The sequence below is a fragment of the Phalaenopsis equestris genome, unplaced genomic scaffold, assembly GCF_001263595.1.
Source record: "Phalaenopsis equestris unplaced genomic scaffold, ASM126359v1 Scaffold000002, whole genome shotgun sequence".
NCBI lineage: Eukaryota > Viridiplantae > Streptophyta > Magnoliopsida > Asparagales > Orchidaceae > Phalaenopsis > Phalaenopsis equestris.
The window spans coordinates 56,360,350-56,381,832 of NW_018164444.1; the positions used below are offsets into that span (position 1 = coordinate 56,360,350).

Genomic DNA, 21,483 nt, shown 5'->3' on the forward strand with positions numbered 1-21,483 from the left:
TTGTTGAAAAATCCTATCCTTTTGACTTCTTTGAAGATGATATCCTCTGATTTTTATCGAGAGTTTTCTTAGGTGACTTCGGTCATTTAAGATGTAATTAACTATAGGGGCTTGCTCTTATAGGAAGCTTTTCCGAATCCAGCTTAAAATAAATCCTATTTAATTCTTTGTATTAAATATGGGAACTTGTCGGCAAATAAAACGGTTTCGCAGACCAAACGGATGTCATATATTTCTTAGTTTATTTGATTGTCTCATCCTCAAGTATTATGCTTATCCCTCGGGATAGATATAGGATTTAAGGTAGAGCGCTCTTTCATTTAAACTGAGATAAACTGCGATATAGGATTTTGCATATATATATATATATATATGTAAATTGAAACGCGGGCGATGGGACTTCACTTCCAGCGACCGACAGCTTCTTACGGGCAACCCACAAACTTTAACCAACCAACCCTTTTGCTGCCGACAGTATAATCCAAAACAAATTTTCCATTGGATGAAAATTATATGCAACTTCCATAAATTAAAAAATAAGCACAATAAAAATATCATGTTTTCATTCTCTAATAATGCTTCCGCAAGGCATCTCCACTCAAGTTCTTTTGCATCCGTCTAAATTTTTAATTTTAACCTTTCTAAACTTTAAATCAAAGGAGATTTGTGTCAAGCATATCCAATTTGCATTTTTCTATAAATTTTGTAACTGCATAAATTTGATCAAGAGTGGAAGCACAGAATCACAAACCGTATCTTTCTCAGCAAGTATAACTTCTCTAGTAGCATGTGGAGAGTCCAAAAATTCCAGTAACTTTGCTAAGATCTCCTCCTGGAAAATAAGGTAACCTCCTGGTGAAAATTTTAATCATGGCAAAAATGAATAATATGAGAAAGGATACATACAAAAGAATATATTCAGTATTTTTTACATCAATTTTAAGACCAGTTATCAACCAAACAGCAAAACACAATATTTCTCATCTAAGTTAAAGAACGACAATGGTGATAATAATAAATGTTGATGGCGTTCACACAAAATACTAACCAAAAATGTTTGTTCATAAAATACATTTTTCATAGACTGAACATATCAATAAGCCTAATGGTGCTTGTAACCAGGAGACAAATTGACTCCGACATTAATATAACCAAGCCAACTTGAAAGTTGCAAGTAAAGGAAAACATATAAGATCGTATCAACAACTAACCTTCTTAGTGGTAACTTTTAAAGAACAGACATCAAGCAGATCACAGAAGTCCAGCAACCTGTCTTTGTTGCACTTGTTAAACTTTTCCTTAACTTTTGACCTTTCTTTCTCCTACAATATACTTGCGCAAAAAACAAGTAAGAAACAGGTCCAGAAACATGATTTAAAACTGAAGGCTTGAAAGCTTGGTGAGGTGAACAGAAATAGCATAAGCTGTTTCACGTGATTTAGGCTTGAAACAACCAAGATAACGCAGTAATAAAGCCGAGATACTGCTCAAAGATTTTTTAAAGAAAGAAAAAAATCAAGTGCAGTTGCAAAAGAGCTTTTAGATGCTTGACAAAAATTAGAAAAAAGTGAAAAACTAATATATGGATAAAAACATGCACGCACAAGAAAATGGTGGAAGCACAAAAAAGAGATGCTGTTTTAGAGACAATTTAAAAAAAGGTGCAAAACAAGGAGGTAAATAAGATTCATGCCATAGCAGGTACTACAAGTCTATAATAATAGCAAAACATAAAAATCGAATTTTTTGAATTCCACAATAGGATGAATTATCTAAGTGTATCATCACAAGCTATCAAATATAATATATGTAATATAATTTATGTACAATTCTTTGCTTATGTGAACGATTTAGATATCTCGGGTCTGTTGTTCAAAGCGATGGTGATATAGATGGGAATGTTAATAGTAGAATTCAAGTTGGTTGGTTGAAGTGGAGGAATGTTTCGGGCCCTTTGTGTGATAGAAAAGTACCACTTAGACTAGAAGGAAAATTTTATAAGACCATGGTGAGACCTGCAATGCTCTAGGGAGCTAAATGTTGGCCTTTAAAAGAGAAGTATAATACTAAATTAAGTGTTGCCGAGATGAGAATGATTAGGTGGATGAGTGGCTTTACACTTAGAGACAGAATGCGAAATGAATATATCTGTGATAGGGTTGGTGTGATAGGGTTGGTGATAGGGTTGGTGTAGCTCCTGTGACGGAAGAAATTAGAGAAATTTGTCTTAGATTGTTTGGTCACATTAAGCGTCGACCATCTGATGATCCAATTAGGAGAGTAAATGTTTTAGATTCGACTTATGTTAAGAAAGCTATGTTAAGAAAGGCAGAGGTGGACCTAGGAAGACTTGGGCTTATTGTATAAAAAATTATCTTAATTCATTAGAACAAAATGAAAATATGACACTAAATAGGATGCAATGGAGAAAAAGGATTCATGTAGCCGGCCCCATGTAGTGGGATTAAGGCTTTGTTATTGTTGTTGTTATGTAGATGGCAAGTACATGTGTGCGAGTTTGCAAATGCATGGCATTCATTCATATAAATATATGCAAAGTTATATTTAAAATATGTGTATAAATCTAATTACATTCATTCATATAAACATATGCAAAATTATATTTTAAAAGTATGTATAAATCCACATACATGCATGTATGAATGTGAAGGGCAATTTTAATGAAGTAATGTGGCATCCTGCTTCCCAACCCAGCATCAAAAATAAAATGAATCCAGCAAAATATTTTCCCAGCTTCAACCCGAATTCCACTTTCTAACATCTATGGGAAACCGAACAAGTCCTAAGGAGTTTTTAAAACATACAATAAGACTTCATTATTTCACCAGTAGAACCCTCAGAAGAACAGAGAAGAAAAATCAGGATAACATTTAGCGATGGTTGTCATGAGATGCCATTCATTTCTTCCATGTAAAAGAACAATTTGTAGTAATATACCAATAATACCTCATTCTGAGACCAAACAAAACCAGAAAATTGCAGAATATTTCTCTTCAGAAAATGTACCTAAAATGATTCAAAAAGACAAATACATAATGATTAACCATTGATAAATAAATATGAAAGAAGGTGGAATCGGATTTACATTTGCTTTTCTTCCAAAAAGAATTTTATGGAGGACTCGGAGACTCTCATCAGACTTTCTTTTGGACAGTTTGAAATTAACTGCAAAGGCAAATAAAATCAGAAAAAAAAAACTTCATGCGCGCATTTATAGAACTTATTTATCTTTCTCTTTCATCGCATTTTCGCCATGACAAAAAAAAAAGATCTATTATACATTCAACTAGGAAGGTCTTTTCCATGCTGCAAGCCTCTCGAATTTTGTTCCAAGCAAGTATCTATTTCCTAAATTAAGCAGAAAAATAAGTAAAGAGTCAAGGTTCTCCTTACACAACTTGTTACCACAAAATACTAGTTTTTGATATTAAGGGGAGGTGGTGTACAAAGAACATAAAAATGCAATAATGAAAACATAATTGCAGGAACAAGTTGGCAAGGGTATATAGCAATCAATACTGAGATGAAAAACAATAACCGAAACAAGCAAATATACGTGATGCCAGTGCATGCACCATTTGAAAAAAAAAAAGAACCAACGAACCAACCTAAAATGATTTAAGTATGATTTAAGTTGCAATAAAATGTATCATTATGCACCAAAGTTTAATTCTGTCATATGGTTGAATAAGAAAAAAATCATGCTACAATTTTTTTTACATGGAGGGAAGTTAAATATATGGAGACCAAGTGTTAGTTGTTAATAACTTAGAACTGGTTTTGTATTTCTTTATATAATATCAGTATAGTTATTTCATTTGGAATAGAGTATATTAAAATGTATTGCATAGGTTCATAACAATTTAATAGGTGATGTATGTCATATTTGTAGTTCTATTTTTATGAAATTTTGACCACTTATGGATGATTAAGGATTTGAATCCTGTTTGAGTACAAATATTGTCCACTGTGTCTTGAAGATATGAAACTCGATGCTTCGAGGAATTAGAATCAACATAAGAAATCTAAGTTTATCTTTCTAACCACATCCATCAAATCCTCTCTCAAAACCTTCTTCCCCCTCTATCATAAACAATATTTTGATACAATTCTTCAAAACTATTAGAGCAAATAAAAAATTTTATAGCAAGAGCATCAAACACTCAACTCAAATACAAAAGATAAACACCTACAATTCGAGAGGTAGGAGATCTCTCCCAACTCCTACATTCGAGAGGCAAGAAATCTATCCCAAAGCCTAAACCTAAGACTCCATACACAATCTCACGTACAACCCTAAACATATACATATTAGCACTACTTGTACTAACAACAACAATAGCAATAATAAAAGATTAAATTGCCCTTAACTTAATAAAAGACTAAAATCACTCTTACGTGTCATAATAACATTACCCCCCTCTCAAAAAAACATATTGTCCTCAAGGTGAAAAAAACTACTGCTAGATCAGGTCGTGTGGCTTCCACGTGTTGTAATCATCAGTCAATCATTTCCATTTAATCAGGAATTCGTAATGACCCTCACTGCCTTAACCTGTTGTTTTGTGTACATCCTCGGTCTTACCCGAATATAATGGTACCCTGACTTAAAGTCAATCATGAAGAATATTGTGCATCAAACAACTCATTCAATAGCTTATAAATCTCTGAAATTTCTGGCAACTATGTATCATGCGTCCTTTCCCTGATATGTACCTGGATCAGGAATCTCAACCCTGCATCTTGAATCACCCTCATCATATCATTCAACCTCACCAACGTCTTGCACAAATTGAGGTCATTGTGAAGCACAATCATCTTCTCTCCCTCTTGAATACTTTGCAGTGTTCACATCAATCCCTTACAAATTCCTCCACTCTTCATCATTCGTCGTGTTCTCGTTATTACTTCTGAATCATCCTCCGCCCAAATGGTTATCGTAGCAAAAGACACCGTCACAGTTGGAGGGATCCCTCCATCGAGGTCCACCCAACGTGGTTTCATGTTCCACGTCGAAACTCTTAGAAGCAATCTTCACCAGCTCTGAATCGCACGCCTTCTCGTTCTGCCTGTTGTCGCTCGTTCCAAACCTTATGTTGTCATGCAATTCCCTCAAGAGTTTGTCGCTCGAATATGTTCTCAACTCCTTCATTCGATCCTATTTGCTTCTGTTTGTTCGAGTCATCCAAATGTCACGTTATTTCTTCCAAATGTTCATGTTTGAGTCTGATCCTAATTCCTTCGCTCAATATCGTAGCTTTCAGTCTGCCTAAAGCAACGATGATGCAATGATGTCGTGTAAATCCTTTTGGTTGTTATTGCTCGTGTTCGTTCCCGACGTTATCGCTTGATCCCTCAACTGTAGGAAGCAAACTTGTGTGAAACTTCATGATGTTTTTCATCATTTCTTTCAGGGTCATGAATCTCTGCTTAAACTGACCATCCATGAATGAGAAACGCTCCTCCATAAACGAGAAAATACTCATTTATTTCAGGTCTAATGTGACTTAGCTCTTTCTATAATTTCTTTTCCAGAAAATCTAGTTTCTTGGTTGCCATTATTCCAAGATGATTTTCGATTATAAAGGTGGAAATACTGTAAGTTGGAATCTTGTCATGGGTTTCCTATGTTAGTCTGAATGAAACCAAATCTTTCCTATCATGACGTGTGGTCACAAAATCGTGCTTCTCCAAAAGTGATCTCGTCGGTGGCTTTCCAGCTAGCCCTTACCATGATCACGAAAGTGTGCAGGGAGATCATGTACATCGCCATCGGTGGGTCTGTGTACGTCGAGATCCCGTGCTGGCTTCCCAGTTAACTCAAGTCATGATTGTACCTTTAGGGCACATCATCACCTCCCACCTAACTCAATCGCCACTTTATCCTAGGATTGGGTCATGAAGGCCTATACGTCGTGATCCCCAAGATTGTATCGTGGGATTCAATCAGGAAAGAGTTCGATATGATGTCATCACGTCGTCCTCTTACAAGTGAGCTCTAATCATGACTGTATCGCACAGCTTAGTCATGGAGGCGACGGACGATTAGATCATGTTAGCGTGTGCATGTCGTTGTCCCATCATTTTTCCTCCCAGATTGCTCGAATTGCAACTCTTGTGCAAGGCTAGGTCACAAATGAATGTGACTGCGATCACGTAGTTGATCCCAAAAAATCGATCTCTCATACACCATTTGATACGATTTCTGGTGGAAATTAAGAAATAAAATATTTTATTGCAAGAATATCAGACACTCGACTCAAATAAAAAAGATAAACACCTACAACTCAAGAAGTAGGTGATCTCTTCCAATTCGTGCAATCTGAGAGGCAGGAAATCCTTCGAAAACTCTAAACCTAAGACTCCAAACACAATCTCATGCATAACCCTAACCTAAGCATATTAAACCTATTTATACTAACAATAATATAAAAAAGACAACAAAATAGCTCTTAAGCTAATAAAAAACAAAAATTGCTTTTAACATATTTCAAAATTTGACACGATCTTGAAATGGCCAACAATCATTCATTTTCTTGCCAAGGAGTGTGAAACAATCATTCCACATTAGCCTCCATAAATGTTTCACCAAGCACAAAATTCCCCCACCTTCCTTATTCATTTTAGGCCACCTTATCGATCCAAAGAATTACCACTATCACTCATCACTTCATCGAACGTTGTCATTATTCAATAAACTTTAATGAACCCTATGTGGGTGCACTTTAATTGGTTTAAACTGAAAAATTGAATCAAACATAGCATATTTAGTTGATTTGGCTAGGTTTATGAAAAAAGAATTTAGTCTATGACTCCATACTAAGTTTATCTGAATTTTGGTTATTGGTTCGATATCTAAAAAATCAATTAAACAAATAATAATATCATATTACAATTAAACTAAATTTGTTAACTACTTAGTTTCAAAGCCGTTAACTAATTAATCCAAACTAAATCTTCATTAGGATTTCATTTAAACCAAAATCTAAACTAATAAATAAAAATTATAATTCAATTTAGTTTGGTTCGGTCTGTTCGATTTTGTATGTTATTTGGTTTGGCTTAATTGGTTTAAGAAATTTGTCAAATGATCAAAACAAACTAACAGATTGCACACTCATATAATCTACTCATCAATCTGTAGACTATTGCAATTATTTTTTCATGATTTTATGTATCTTAGAGTGCATTGTTTCGGTTGTGGTTATATGAAATCTCAATTGAAAAGCTGTTGTGGAAAATCTGTTGTTTAAAAGTTAACTTTCCAGAAGCAGTAGCTCTATTTGAAAAATAAAGTTTTCAGTGTCATTTGTGAACAAATGTCTGAAATACCTCTGTGCTCATATTATATAGAATTCATAATTTTTATAGATGTAATTCTCATATTTAACTATATTATTTAAACAAGTAGAAATACAAAAGTAAACTCAAAGTTAATCTGTATAATCAAGAATTGCGAAGGATGATAAGAGAAAAAGATCATCAAGGATAAAATAATTTGGCCATCCAATAAACCTGTGGAATTTGGTTTAGATAAGAATATGTTTATTTGTACCTACATGATAACATAAAAAGGAATACTAGTTGTTATTAATTATGATTAAAAGCTATAGTAACAAAATTATATAATACATTTATATCATCCAAAATGTTCTGACTATTTTAATTTTTAAAAATTGAAATACATCTTTTCATATAAAATTAAGGTGGCATATATATATAAATAAAAATTTGAGCATTCAATATCTCAATATATAAAAAGTAGTGTGTATGTAAATCTAATGCCACATTAGCGTCAAAACAGTTGATTGGGCTTATATTAACATTTTCATATAACTAAATTTAATTTTAATCTAATCTCAATCTTAAAATTTCTAAGAGCTTGAGCACTGGTTGTTTTTTTTAAATTGATTTTAAAAAGCAATATTATATTTACCATATTTTATGTGATCACTATTATTTGGCAGTTCCTGAGAACAGAACAGTGGACACACGGTAAAACAAAATAAAAAAAAAAACTGAGCAAGCCTTGCTTGCGATCGTGAATCCAAGTTTTTAGTTCCATGGTGAATGTGTCATTCCAAAACGAACATGCAATCATATGATACGAAACGTGGTTAAGGCACCCTTCTATCAAAACCTCTCCTTAAATAATATGTGTTGACCTCATTTTTTAGGTCTTCTTTTCCCTTGTCTAGATACCCTAGGATCTAGACTTAAAATTCCTCTGTTTTGACTCTCTTAGAGGACTAGACTGGGACACACCCCCTTTAAAAATTCAAGTAATTTCTTCACTTTTGTAATTTCATATGGGCGGTTTTAGATACTCAATATTAGGTTGAGTCGATCGAAGAGCCGTCATATTGAAGCTCAAATTGAGCTCCTATAGAAATTTGAAAGACATAGGTGGACACCGTGGCGTGTGTGATGTTTGACTTGTCACTACGAGCGATATGTTTGACTTTGGTCGTCACTTATGTGAGGACCGGTCAATAATATACTCGTTAAACGGCTCTGATCGGGTCAAAATAATTTCATTTGTCGTGTCACGCGCGAATCGAAGTTAATTTGACGCGATCGACAACAAATTTGTCTGAATTATTCCGGATGACGAAACGGACTGCGCTATTGCGTTCAGGACGTCAATTTTAGCTAAGGAGGACACTCATTTTGTTAGGGCGCCGCGCACAAATGAATTTAGCATAATTTGATACTTTCTTTCAAAATATAATAATAAAAAATCTTCTTTTAAATAAAAAAAAAGGTTTTATTATCCTAAATCTAAACTCTCCCACGCGCCTCTATTCTTTGCCCTAACCGGACCGTGGAGTCCCCTTGCCGGTTTGTCGGTCATCCCTCCCCTTTTCGAGCCCTCGTCGCCGGTAGCCTCGCCGGTAGCCCGTTGCAACAGCTTTTCCCGCCTAAACGAGTCTGGTAACCTTCTCGTTCTTGAATTTGATTGTTCTCTTTGCCCTTTGAGGTGTTTCTTGTCACCTCCCCTTTTTTTACCGTCGGTGTACCGTCGGTAAGCCCTGACCCTCTCAATGGCTATAAATATCCCATGGGAGGGGAAAATTAAAGCGATTTTTTTTTCGGAGACTTTGGAGGAATACAGTGCTGAGGTTCTTTTTCCGTTGGAAGTTTTTTTTCTCGTGGTCCTTCAATCTTTCATTTTCTTGAGCTAAGAAGAAATCGAGATTAGATTTTTTTGATGTGGTTATTCTTAAGCTTGGTTTCGATGAATTAATGTTGTATCTACATCACTTCTTTTGCCTCTGTTCGACTGTATATTGGGAGATTATGTTCTGTTGTGAATACACGATTTGAAGAACTGGTTTTATACTTTTTGCTACCCTTTTGTTCGAATATATACTAAGAATCATTGATATAATTTGGATAGCCATTTGATGGTTTGAATCGACTCATATTACATCTGGATTCCTTAATGGTTTTGCATTAACATGGAAGCTCGGTTTTATTCTTTTGGATGAGTCAATTTGGTCTTTGTGCTAGTTTCAGTTTTTGGTCTGAGATTTGGTTTGGTTTTATGTGAAATTGAGTTCAGTTTTATGTAAGAACTATCTTGATTCAATTCCCTATTCTTAGTTGGGTTGTATTCAAAATATTATTCTATCTGCTAGCCCTTTTGTTGGGGCTCGGTTTGACTTATTTTGGCCGGAAATTTGGAGTTACAGTTTTGCCTTATGATTGGGAGTTTGGGTCTTAGTTTTTGCTCTCTGTTGGGATTTGATTTTGGTTCCTGCTTCTTGCTGGAACTCGGTTCTGGTTCTTACTCTCTGTTGGAACTCGGTTTCGGTTTTCCTTACTGTCCTTTATTCGAATGTCTGCTGGAGGTCAATTTTTTTTATAGTTTGAAAATACATTTGAGGCTCAATTTTGGTTTCCTTTGCTGCCTTAATTAACAAACGTATTGGAAATTATATTTTCAAGCTATTGAGAATTTATTTGGGGTTCGGTTTCAATTCCTGGACTCTGTATTGGATTTGGTTTAAATTCCTGCTCCTTGTAGAATTTGATTCTGATTCCCACTCTTTGTTGGGGTTCAGTTTCGGCTCTTACTCTCTATTGGAACTTGGTTTGATTTTTTTTTGTTTTCCCTTGTTTGAATATATGTTGGGGATCCTTTTACACGTGTTTGGGGTCTGTTTCTATGCTTCTTGATACCCCTATTCGAGTGCATATTTGGAGATTATTTTGGTTTAGAATAGAAGCTTGGGGCTGCGGTTATTTTTGCTCCTCTTGCTGCCTTACTCGAATACATATCAGAAATCATTTTTATTTTGAAAACTACTTTAATATCTCAAATTTGTTATCATTGCTCTTATTTGAAAATACATTGGAGTTAATTGACGTTTTGGATGGCTACTTTAGTATCTCGAATAATGGCTCAATTTCATCCCTTTTATTGGGCTCGGGTTTGTTCCTTGATGACTCGGTTTGGTCTCCCTTCGTGGCTTGGTTTTAGCTTGGTAATGGCCTATTCTTTTTGGTCATTTGCTGGATTTGATTTAATTCCCATGAGGAGATTCAATTATATTAGGAGATTCAATTATATTCAATTATATTTCCAGTGATTCTCCTTATTTGAACTTCGACATTGGAGATCATATTTATGGTTTGAGGAGGATTTGTGAAGCTCGGTTTTGCTCTCTTTGCTCCTCTTTGTTTAAATATTTGATGGAAATTATTTTGAATGACTTGAGAAGTATTTGTGGGGCTCGGTTTTGCTCTCTTTGCTCCTCTTTGTTTAAATATTTGATGGAAATTATTTTGAGTGATTTGAGAAGTATTTGTGGGGCTCGGTTTGCTCTCTTTGCTTCTCTTTGTTCAAATATGTGATGGAAATCATTTTTATGCTTTGAGTAGTCAGTGTTGGTAGCTCGGTTTTACTTCTTGCTGCCCCTTTATTCGAGTATGAATATTAAAAATGTTTTGATACTTTGAGTAGTTGTATGGGGGTTGGGTTTTTGCTCTCTTTGCTTCCTTTGTCTAAATACATGTTGAAAACCACTTTTATTACTTGAGACTCATGTGGGGGCTCGGTTTACGCCTCCTTTATTTCCCTTATTCAAACACCTGCTGGAATTTATTTTATGGCTTGGAAACATATACTTGGTGCTCGATTTATTTCCCCTTATTCAGACACTTGATGGAAATTACTTTTATGGTTCGAATGCATATATTTGAGGCTCGGTTTTGATGTTTCTTGCTATTTCCCTTGTTCAAATACTTACTGGAACTCATTTTTATGATTTGAGATATACATCTGAGACCCGAATTTTGTCCCTTTTGCTGCCCTTCGTTCGAGAATATATTGAAAATCATCTTTTAACTTTGAGATTTAATATTAACAAAAAATGCTATAATCTTTATTTTCACTTGGAAATTTTAATGGGATATGCAATAATCATATGCACAATTTCACAATTTGAGCTTAAAGGTGAGATGTAGATGCTATAGAAATGCTTAAATAAATACCTCTCTCATTCTTTTCTTGATATGGGATGTACAAAATCTTGTTGGACGAGAATATGAAATATTGAGGTGGCCTATTATTTCGAGACGAGGGGTAACAGACGATGATGCAAAGAACCATTTGACAGCTTAGTTTATAGCTGAAATATAAAATCGATATTCAATTAGTGCGATGCCCTTTCACCCCTAGATCGTCAACAACTCTAACCCTTTTTCAAAAGGTTTAAGAATCGGTAGCCACAAAAAGAATAGATACTACAAACACCCCACAGATACTACAATCGCAAAAGAACAGATACGACACTACACCGTAGACACCATATTCTGACTAATATATGCATACATTGGATATAACCTACACGTACATTTCATACATCACATAGTACATCTTGCACACCACATACAGATACATCACATATCTTTATTTGATGGATCTAAATATCATCATATCACCTTTTTATACTGCAGACATTATATCCACACACTACACCCTGCACGACAGATATTACATATCATGTATAGATACTACGGGTTTTACACAGATATTACACTTGCACAAGGAATAGATACTGCACTCATACACACTATACAGTTCACACACTACGCCCTGCACAACAGATACTACATTTCACATATGCATGCATTGTATGTTGATAAGTTCAGATACTATATTTCATGTATAGGTGCACCACACTTTGATGAGTTCAGATACTACTCTATTCACATATTCATTAAACGACAAGGGCTAAGACTATCTGATTATAGGGGTGATTCGTTGGTGACCTCTAGTTGATGCCTCTAGCCTCTAGTTGATGTTGATAGGTTGACCTCGATATATCAGTTGTTTGTGGGATCGAGATAAAGAGAAAATGGGTCTAGTCTGAGTCTATCCCCAAATTAAAATTTAATATCCCATCTTGCGATTTTCATATGCTCATCATTTAACTTTTCTTTTATAACCTGCAAATGTTTACCTAACTCATTTATATCATATAATTGCAATCTATTTTTGAAGCTTTAGCAAACGCTTTTATTTATTTAATTTCCGTACTTTATTTTTTGCATATTTCTTTTTATTTTGTACTGTACTGTACTTCGCTACATGTCTCATGCATTTTCTTACCACATCTTACAGCATAGTCTCTTTGTCAGTTCTTTGTTGTACTGTATACATTTACCAGTATTCATGCTTTAGTTGCTACCTTTCTAGTACGTTTGTGCAATCCCCTAGGATAGGCCGTTCGAGGCATGGTTTTTTTTTTTATCATTCTCTCTTCTCTCTCTCCTCTTCTCGGAACGAGACGACGACGTGGTCGGTTGACGATTCATCTCCGGACAACGGTCAAGACAACTACCAAAGACGGAAGGATGAGCTTATGTAGAACCTCGATAGATTTAAATAACATACCTATAGGACGTTGAGGTTGTTTGTTTGGTACGACGTAAATCCTCACATTATCTTTTAGGACTTTCTACGATTTTATATCGTACAATATAAGTCCTAAACTTTTTAGGATTCTGAGGTGGTCGTTCGGTACGACATAAATCCTCACATTTACTCGGGCTATTTGCATATACATACAGATACAAGTCCCGAACATCTAAATAATTTGCAGGACTGAAACATCAAATAATTTCTCTTTCAAAGACGTAAAGTCAAACCGTAGATTAATTTGAGATGTCACTGAATATTATTCAGTATCTTCAACATCTCCTACTTTTCACTCCTTAGGATTCTGAAAATAATTGTTCTTATTTGAACCTATCCCATTTGAGTTTTCCTATGAACAATCGTGGAAACTTGAACGTTGAATTCTTGAAGACGAAACCTATGATCATTATTGAGAGTTTTCTTAGGTGACTTCGGTTGTCTAAGATGTAATTAACTATAGGCGTTTGCTCCTATACGGAATTTAAGAACCCAGATTAATCTAAACCCTAATTAATCTGTATATTAGATAGAAGAATTGGTCGGCTATAAATTTCGCAGACCAAAATAGAGACATAAACTTTTTAAGTTTAGATAGTTAAGTCTACCAATAAGTGATATGTTCATCCTTCAAGATGATATATCATTTATGGTATCGTGCTCAGTTGTTTAAACTATTAGATATATGAGGTCTACTCGGTCTCGTCATTTTCCAAAAATAAAAAAATACCATTTTCACAAAATTAAAATACTATTTTATATATATATATATATATATAAGCATATGTATACAACACAAATGTTGGAATGAAATACTAAACTAATTCTCTTCAATTCTTATTCCTTATATCTATCCTAGTTTTTATGTTCATTTTCAAAGTATTATTTAGCAATAGTTTGATTATTATTCAACTATTTTAATGTAAGTTTTGTATTTTGAAATAAGATATTTTATCAAAAATAGTGTCTAGAGTGATGAAATTTAAAAAATAGTGAAATAAAATACAGTGTATCATAGTTTTATAAAATTTTAAAGCCTTGTGAAAGCTTTAGGACCCGCATCTTTATTATGCCTTCGGGATTAAGGGTCTTACAGTGAAGATTTAGCACTCAATGGCTTGAAGAATAAGCATCAACAATTTGAAAATATATATCTTGTGTACAATTCCTACACTATCGGTCTACTCACCCTTATTTTTCCATTTCCATCTCAATTCCCCAATAGATCCCCTATCCCATCCCATACCTTACATCGCAAAACACTGCCAATTAGCCAAAACAATAAAAATGAACCATTCGAGTTAACATTGCACAAAGAGTTGTGTTATTGTCTTATTCTACATTCTTGTTTATGACTACCTGATGGTACTTTTGGAAAGTAAAACTAAGAATGCTCAAGCTTGAAGGAGTAAAAGCAGAAAAAAAATTAAACAGCAAAGCAAAAAACCCGAATCATTCCACCCAAAAAACCATAACAGAGAAAATTGTAATAAAAAAACCCTCCCACACCATACCGAAGAAAAAAAAGTTGGGAGAGACAAACCATTCGGGATGTCCTTGAGTATCTCCCCGGGACCCTGCAACATAAAACAAGAAAGAAACATGTTTCAGGAAAATCATTGATCAGGCTATAATGCACACATAGATACAGCAACAGCCACTTAACCCGCTGAATCTTGACAGCCTTAGCTGCTGACGTACTTGGCGATGCTGTCGCCGTGTACCTGACCACAGACTTCCTCTCTCTTGATGGCCTCTCCGAGGACGAAGCAGTCGGTGCCGCCTTTTTCTTCCTCCCCTCTTTCACATCCTTTTCCTCCCTTCCCCTCTTCTTGCCCCTCTTCTTCTGCGTCACCTGCTCCACACCTGGCGTTGACTCTTCCTCCGGCGGACCCGCCTCCTGGCCAGAGGCGGAAGACAGATCCTTGCTCGCATCCTGGTCAGATAATGCCATAGGGTCCCAGAAAAACCCTAGCAAGCTCCGTCTCGACGATGTGAAGAAAACAAAACCCTAGAACGGAAATCGGGGGAGATTCCTCCGGCTGAGCGTCGCCCGGATTCGAGCATGGAATTTAATTTAATTAGAGATTAGAGATGTCGCGCGGGCAGACGGAATTTGGAGCAGAATCAAGAAATGGGCTTTGAATGTGAAAAAAGAAAAAAAATATCGTTTTTTTTTTTTTTTGGGTATTTAGAAAATAAGGCATTTACATGCATACCACCCAATTCTTATTGATTCATACATTTAACATTTGAACTTCATTTTTTTACATTTATACCATCCAACTTTTTCATAACAAATCAAAGATACAATATTTTGTCTTTTTAATAAGAAAATTACAGTTTTTCATGAATAAGTAATACCATATAAATGTAAAAAATAGAAAATTGTCGGCCTGCCAAGATATTCAATCAGAGTTATGTAATCTCTGTAACTACGGTTAAATACGAAGAAATCGCACGAAGAAATCCCTGTAACACGAAGGATCAAAAATTTATGCCCACTAATAGCATTGCCCAACTCAGCATAATTCATACCACCACCGACGACACAAATAGCATTTTTCTATGGGGAAGAGGAGTTGTGCAAAACCATAAGGCATAAGAGGGATACCTGTGAAATTTCAAACAACTTTCGATCAACAACTTTCGATCCACCACTTTCGATCCACCACCTAAGGCCAGACGGGAATTGGGAGAGGGGAGGGATGCACTGGATCGAGGGCCGAGATCAAGGGAGTTTGATCGCAGAGCTAGGGCAATGGCGGAGACGGGATGGAGGGGCTGAGGAGTAATAATCTGTGAGTAAACGCGGAATGCGGGGTAATGGGAGGGGCGAACGAAAGAACGAACTATAACCTAAACCCTTACGTGTGTTCCCTGACCGCCGGCCCTAACGCATTAACCGAAGGCTACCCCGGCGTTCCGAAAACGTCGAACAAAGGAATAAGCTGCACTAAACGGACCCTTAGTAAGTGCATTGTAATTTTTAATGGGGTTGATGTGTAATTATAATGAACAATTCAGGACTTTTGCTTAAGCAAAAATTATCCTTTATATTCGGGGCTTCCAGCTCTCCTCAGATCTTGTTTCTTTGGAGGCATCTAGAGCTTCTGTTACAATATTTTTGTATATGGGGCTTTCAACGTCCATTATGGAGTAGTCAATTACTTTCCGATTTTGCATTTTGGCTCTGCCATATTTTCTTAACATAGCAGTGGAAATGTCTTAAGTGTAAATTCATGTTTAAATTGCTAATTTTAATTGATTCACAATTGAGCCCGTCTGATCGTGTTTCCCGAACGATCAGATCCATAGTTTTTAAGGACAAAGGAGCTTGAGATCATCTCCGCTCTATGTCAAGAATACATCATTTTCTCGTACGTGTGTATATGGTCAACTTTCTTGACAAATTTGCTACGTGTAATCGAATTTGCTTTCTTCAGTACCAAATCGTAGTCTTTGAATTGCTCTCTTTTACATACTCGGATATTATTCTCTTAGTCTCCTCCTACTTTAAAACATATTGAGATCACTATTTAAATAGATTGAGTGAGGTTTATATTCCATCCACGTTAGTTGCTTGTCATTTGCAGGACTCCCAACTCTTCAAAATTAGACATGGTGGCTACTCTTTATGATGCGGGAGCTTGCGATATGGAAAATCTGTGATTCACGATTGCAAAGTAATGTTGGATCTTATAATCTCGTGATCCAAAAATGACGATATTGTAGCTTCGAAGATCATAGGAAGGCAGCCGAGAGGAGTTTGCAATGTTGCCCAATTCAGCGAGATTTTATTCATTTGAAAGCTTATTTCCTTTTTCTTTAAGTATTATTTATACGTTTGTGTGTGATTTTTTTTTCATTTTGGAGGCAGGAACCTTTGCTATTGTGGTTGTGTTATGGAGACGTTGTGTTCTTTTCTATGCTCTTCGGATTGGTGCATATGTATTTTGCTAAGAAATAAGTGGTGGATTCTTCTTAAGGACTACTATTTTTAGTCCATACATCTGCCTAATGCGTCAAATTTGTTGTCCAGCAATAGATTTTGCCTCCTAACCCCTTCCAACATCAATATCTCATATTATCATTGCCTTGCTATTTCATAACCTCTTCTCTACTAAATATCTTTCCTAAACACATTATATGAGTCAAAGAATGATATTAATTGGTATCATAGTCAAATAAATCCTAAGTGTTTAAGGATTTGTCACTCCCATGCATACCCAAAAATGCACATAACAAAAATTATTGATCAACTCAGTATCTCAATCATTAGTTTTGGCCCTGAGTTTTTGAAATCCAGCACTCATACTATCACCAAAATTTCATTCTAACACCTAACACCAAAATGTAAGCCTCTAACCAACTTTGATTTGTAAACCTATATCCACTGAAAGTCTGATAGGAAGAAAAGAATGTCATGCTGCCAAAGAATAACTCTCAAAAGGTGTCCAGGAACTTACTATGGAAACATACAACAAAAAATTCTCCAACTATAACAGAGGCTCTTTGCCTTTTAAGTGGATCAATTCGATGAATTATCCTATCCGACGAGATGAGGCTACCAGTCGAAGCAGCAACGCTCAATCTTTTGCAGTTTGGGTTAAAGTTTCTCTGAACATGTTCACCATTTGTTCCTTCAATTTTTTAATATATTATATAATGAATTCTTTGATACAATCCATTTTGTTGGTAACTTCTATGCAGCTATTTTATTCTTATTGTATAGCTCTACTATTATTATTTGGCATGATATAGAATCACCCCACCTTTTAAGAATATTGACCTTCTTTTGCCCTTTGACTCAAATCTGGAAGATAGGGAGGAAATGAAAGACATTTTGATAAAATAAATGAAATACTGTTACATAGTTATTTCTCCCAATAAATTATTCAATAGTCCATTCCTTTTACATTAATTATATCCCTTTATATGGTCATATGTTCTCATATAAAATATACAATTGTGATAATTATACTCAAATCTCTATGGTTCTCTGGCTTCTTATACTTGTTGCATTTTGTCTCAGGCATATATACAATAACATCTATCTTATTTTGTCTAGTATCAGTGTCACATTTCATCTTTTATCATTTGCACATTTCGTTGAGTCACATCTCTTGGCCAATTCCACCCTCTGCTTTAGAATTCAGTCTGAGGCCAGTTTGCCTCTGGAGAGAATAATTTCTTGTGATATGGGATGACCGAGGATGACAAGGCAACATTTTGCTAGATGAAGAATCATCAAATGGATCCCGCTCAGATTCTCCTTACAATAAAGAAATTTATCACGTGGTCGCTCGTAGCTAACTATGTGTATTCAATAACTAGTACTCGACTATTCGTACTCAGGTGTTCCTTGAATAGGGTATTTGATGGATAAGATTGAAAAACCCAGACCCATAAACTGCCTATTTGGGCAATTGTTTCCCCGGGGTGTGGTTTCGTACCACAATTTGTAATGTTTTCTTACAGAAGTGCGATTGTGATATAATTAATTTTCTGCAAAACATGGGTTGCAGGTTCAACCCCGCAACCTGCATTCCTCGCTATTACTTTTCTTTTGTTGCCCTCCTTCCTTCTCTCGATGCACCTCTTGCCCTAAAAGTTTCTTCTCTCGAGCCCCTCGATTCCATGGCTATGATGGCTAGCTCTTGTTTCTGGTTTCCTTTCGGTTTGTTTCCTTTCGGTGTTTTCTAGTGATTTTTGCAGTGAGCTTCCACTCTCCTCTCTTTTCTTCTGTTCAATTTGTTGGTTTTGTGCAGTCTGTGCTTTGTGCGGTGCTTCCTCTTCTTTGGTTTCGGTCGGTTGTTCTTGTGAGCTTTCTATTCTCCCTCTCCTCTCTTTTGTTCAGCTTGGTTTGGTGATTTTGTGCATAGTGCGCTCTGTGTGTTGGTCCCTTTTCTTCTTCTCCCCATTATTCTAGTATTCTTTGTGTTATCTGTTAATTGGTTCTTGATTTTACGATTAGGTGCAATGGTTCAATTGTGTGGCTTTTGATTTTGCAATTTGGTGGATTCAGAGCTCTGTTTTTTAGTTTTAGTGGATGTTGGCTTTTCAATTTGATGGTTTACACGTGTTGAATGTAACCAAGAAGCTATTTTTCATAAGGCATGTTGTTTTCTTGTAGTGGTAGGTTTGTTGTTTTATATACTTAGCTCTCTGAGATCTCACGGCTGCATAAACCTTTAATTAATTTTTACTAGGTTATATCTAAGGGTATGTTTTTTAAGCCTTTATGAAAGATGAGCTCAAGAATTACTGATACATCCAGCTGATTCCACTACTACTGCGGATTACAATATTCCTTGCTTATTTTGAGGCATCCACATAGCCACGAGAGATAGTTTTATAGGTGCCCAAGGAGAATCATAGAAAACTGTGACTATTTTCGATGGGCAAATAAGCTGGAAGAATCCACCACCGAGAGTGATCTGACATGGAGAGTTTCTTTGGATGGTGGTTTATCTCATGACTTATGTTGTTTGTTTTTTAAAAATAATGTCATCGTATTATTAATTGTTATTTTAATAATCATTTTTTTAAATTTTGATAGTTATGTTATTCACAGTTTAGAAATGTGTCTATCTTTATTTTATAATGTTCTATGATGAATACTTGCTTTCAATTATGGAATGTATTGATATGTACAGTTTAGTTGCAAACAACATTACAATATAAAGACAAAACGATTAATTATCCAGAAACAGTTGCAGCACAACTGTTTTCAAACTGTAAAAAACAAAAAGACAGTCAGCTAATCCGCAATAACTTTCTGTCACAAATGTTGTGCAATAACTTTTTAATAAGTTGCAGTTGTTCCAAACAAACCCTAAATTTGTTTGGACTATTATTAGCAGAAATAGGTGTTTTCCGCAGTATAATTTTTTTTCTACAAAACAACACTTATAAGAAATTTAGATATTAACATTGTCGTCACTTACAGTGATGACAATGTGTTTGTCACCTTAAAAAATATATCTTATTTACTAATATGATTAGTTGAGCTCACCTGCAAGAAAATAAAATCGAAGGCCCCAAGTGGGAAAGAGGAACATCTAGAACGAAGAATATAATAAAGAACACAACATGGGAGGAGTATTAGCTTTAACCACATCATAACATTGTTATATTTACATGTTGAATCTGAATTTGTCATATGAATCATATCGAATGAATAAAACAAAAAGAAGTAGAGAGAGAAATAAAGAGCACAACAATGAGCAGTAGAATGAGGGGATTGTCTAACATTTTATTCAAGAAATGAGCTTCTATTTATATAAAAAAAGGATATGATATATGAAGTTACATTTATACCCCAACTTAAGTAAAAAATCTACATATTCCAGGAATTTTACCCTTATGGGTCCAAGGCCTTAATGTTTTGTAGCTTGGCTAGCTAGATCGAGCAGAGCTTCAACAGTTTTGTCAATTAGCTGGACACGTCAGTGTCGTCGGGCGAATGGATCTGTAATGCTATTGGTCGGCCACTGTGCATGGATTGGTGAAATTTTTCAATTGATAGGCATAGTCCAGTCATCGGCCCTCGGTCTTTATCAATAAGCTTCTATTGGCAGGATGAAGCTAAGTCATCGAGCAGAGGGCAAATTACTATAATTTGATGGGTAGCTTTCCCTGAGATGAGAGGGTTCTGGTGGGATGGTTGAGACTTGTTTTGCTCTCCTGCTAGTATTTGAGAAGAGAGCTGAATGATTCTTGTATGCAGTCTCGAAGATCAACCTCTTCCTCTGATTGGCTTCATAAAGATGATATGTTCGGATGACTCTTCACATGTCGTCTGAATGGTTCACTCGAGTTGATAGTATTTTAACCGCTGTATTGGATTTTCTATGTTCAATCGGAATCGAATGTCTAGTTTGTTGATCCGCCTTTTGGTGAACCCTCTTGAGTTTATGACATTTTCTTTTAGACCGTCAGATCTCCTAAAGACTTGTGACGACATAATTTCTATGTAAAATACAATAAGAGGGCTTCTATTGCGATGTGCATTATGGCATAGTACACCAAATACCATATATGTTAAATTTTGAATATTTTTTATAATTTTGAAATGTTTTAAAAATATCAAAATGATAACTGTTAATTTAATGTTTTAAGTACTTGTGTATTCATTGAGTGGGCCCCTGACATTTTTAGCATAATAAATTAAAATTAGAAGATTTACTTACAATTTACTTAATTTTTACATATTCACATATCTAACCCATTTTTTTACATAAATGCCACTTATCTATGCATTTAAATTTGTATTTCACTTTCTAAATACTAAAATATGGTAGTATAAATGTATTAATATAAATATATAGGAATTGGGTGGTATATGTAAATGCCCCCCTAAAATTGTGAGATACTGAACTCATAGACCTTAATCAAATGTATTTTATATGCTAGTAAGCTAACCAGAGATTATTATTATTATTATTATTATTATTATTATTATTATTATTATTATTATTATTATTATTATTATTATTATTATTATTATTATTATTATTATTATTATTATTATT

The 21,483-nt window shown here is 35.1% G+C and overlaps 1 protein-coding gene across 1 annotated transcript in view; it reads right to left on the reverse strand.

The window, feature by feature from the left end:
• Window positions 1-15,089, reverse strand: part of LOC110020587 (protein DEK-like) — a 51,756-nt gene extending 36,667 nt beyond the window's left edge. Inside the window, exons 1-6 of the mRNA XM_020718741.1 lie at window positions 14,613-15,089; window positions 14,490-14,523; window positions 3,107-3,186; window positions 2,968-3,027; window positions 1,212-1,322; window positions 752-832 (exon numbers count right to left, since the gene is read on the reverse strand). Coding sequence (XP_020574400.1) covers window positions 752-832; window positions 1,212-1,322; window positions 2,968-3,027; window positions 3,107-3,186; window positions 14,490-14,523; window positions 14,613-14,900 — 654 coding nt within the window. The 5' untranslated portion in view covers window positions 14,901-15,089. The remainder of the gene's footprint in view (window positions 1-751; window positions 833-1,211; window positions 1,323-2,967; window positions 3,028-3,106; window positions 3,187-14,489; window positions 14,524-14,612) is intronic.
• Window positions 15,090-21,483: the final 6,394 nt, after the last annotated feature.